Below are 833 nucleotides of genomic sequence, written 5' to 3'. Positions count from 1 at the left end.
CAGACATCTGTGAGTTTATTGTTGCAGCATTTTAGGTCAGATACAGACTTACTGTCCAAATTCTTGTCAGACCTGGAGAATCCACGTGTCCATGTACCATCATTGGTATTAGTGTGTGTGTGTGTGTGTGTGTGTGTGTGTGTGTGTGTGTGTGTGTGTGTGTGTGTGTGTGTGCTGTACCGGTCTCTGTCAATGCTCGTGCTTTCTGAGCAGACACATCAGTCAATTGTCTCTGCAGCTCGTCCACTTTGCTCCTGGTGTCGCTCAGCTGGTCCTCATAAGCCCTGCACATCTTCTCCACAACTACCTACACACAAAAACACAAAGATCCAGTATGGTGAACAGATGCACACACTGTGGGTTGAGTCTCAGGGAATCCAGGCCTGTGTGCACCTTGCAGTAATTTTGTTCCCACAAGTCAAATCCTAAATATGGCGGAGTGCAAGACTCCGACTGAGCAACACACTGACACAGCTGAAACATGTTCAGAGCACAGTGTGGTAGCTGGTTTATAAAACATTCAGAAACAATTAAAAAGCACATAATGACATTTGTAACGCCACCTTAAAAAATACAGAAACCAATTGCAGTGGAGGACGTCAGTTGGTATGACTGGTATGACTTGAGGTTGCATGGTTTTCACCTTGGCCTTCATCAGTTGCTCCACATTAGCAGCCAGGTCGTCGGCCTCCAGCCTGTACTCAGTGTTCTCCTTCTCCAGCTTCTGTTTGGTTCTCTGCAAAGTATCCATCTGCTCGCTGAGCTCTGCCACCATGTCCGAGTGCTTTTTCCTGAGAGTGGCAGCGGGTTGCCCCTCGGGGAGGCCCGCCCCC

At 48.4% G+C, this 833-nt stretch overlaps 1 protein-coding gene across 1 annotated transcript in view; it reads right to left on the bottom strand.

Moving 5' to 3' along the window:
* The window catches only part of LOC109968607 (myosin-7B-like), a 34,732-nt gene that overhangs the window by 10,944 nt on the left and 22,955 nt on the right, over positions 1 to 833 (bottom strand). The window contains exons 30-31 of the mRNA XM_020614987.1: positions 644 to 807; positions 181 to 307 (exon numbers count right to left, since the gene is read on the bottom strand). Of these exons, the coding sequence (XP_020470643.1) occupies positions 181 to 307; positions 644 to 807 (291 nt within the window). The remainder of the gene's footprint in view (positions 1 to 180; positions 308 to 643; positions 808 to 833) is intronic.

This window comes from Monopterus albus, unplaced genomic scaffold (genome assembly GCF_001952655.1).
Source record: "Monopterus albus unplaced genomic scaffold, M_albus_1.0 scaffold155.1, whole genome shotgun sequence".
NCBI lineage: Eukaryota > Metazoa > Chordata > Actinopteri > Synbranchiformes > Synbranchidae > Monopterus > Monopterus albus.
This window is presented reverse-complemented; position numbering and strand designations above follow the sequence as displayed.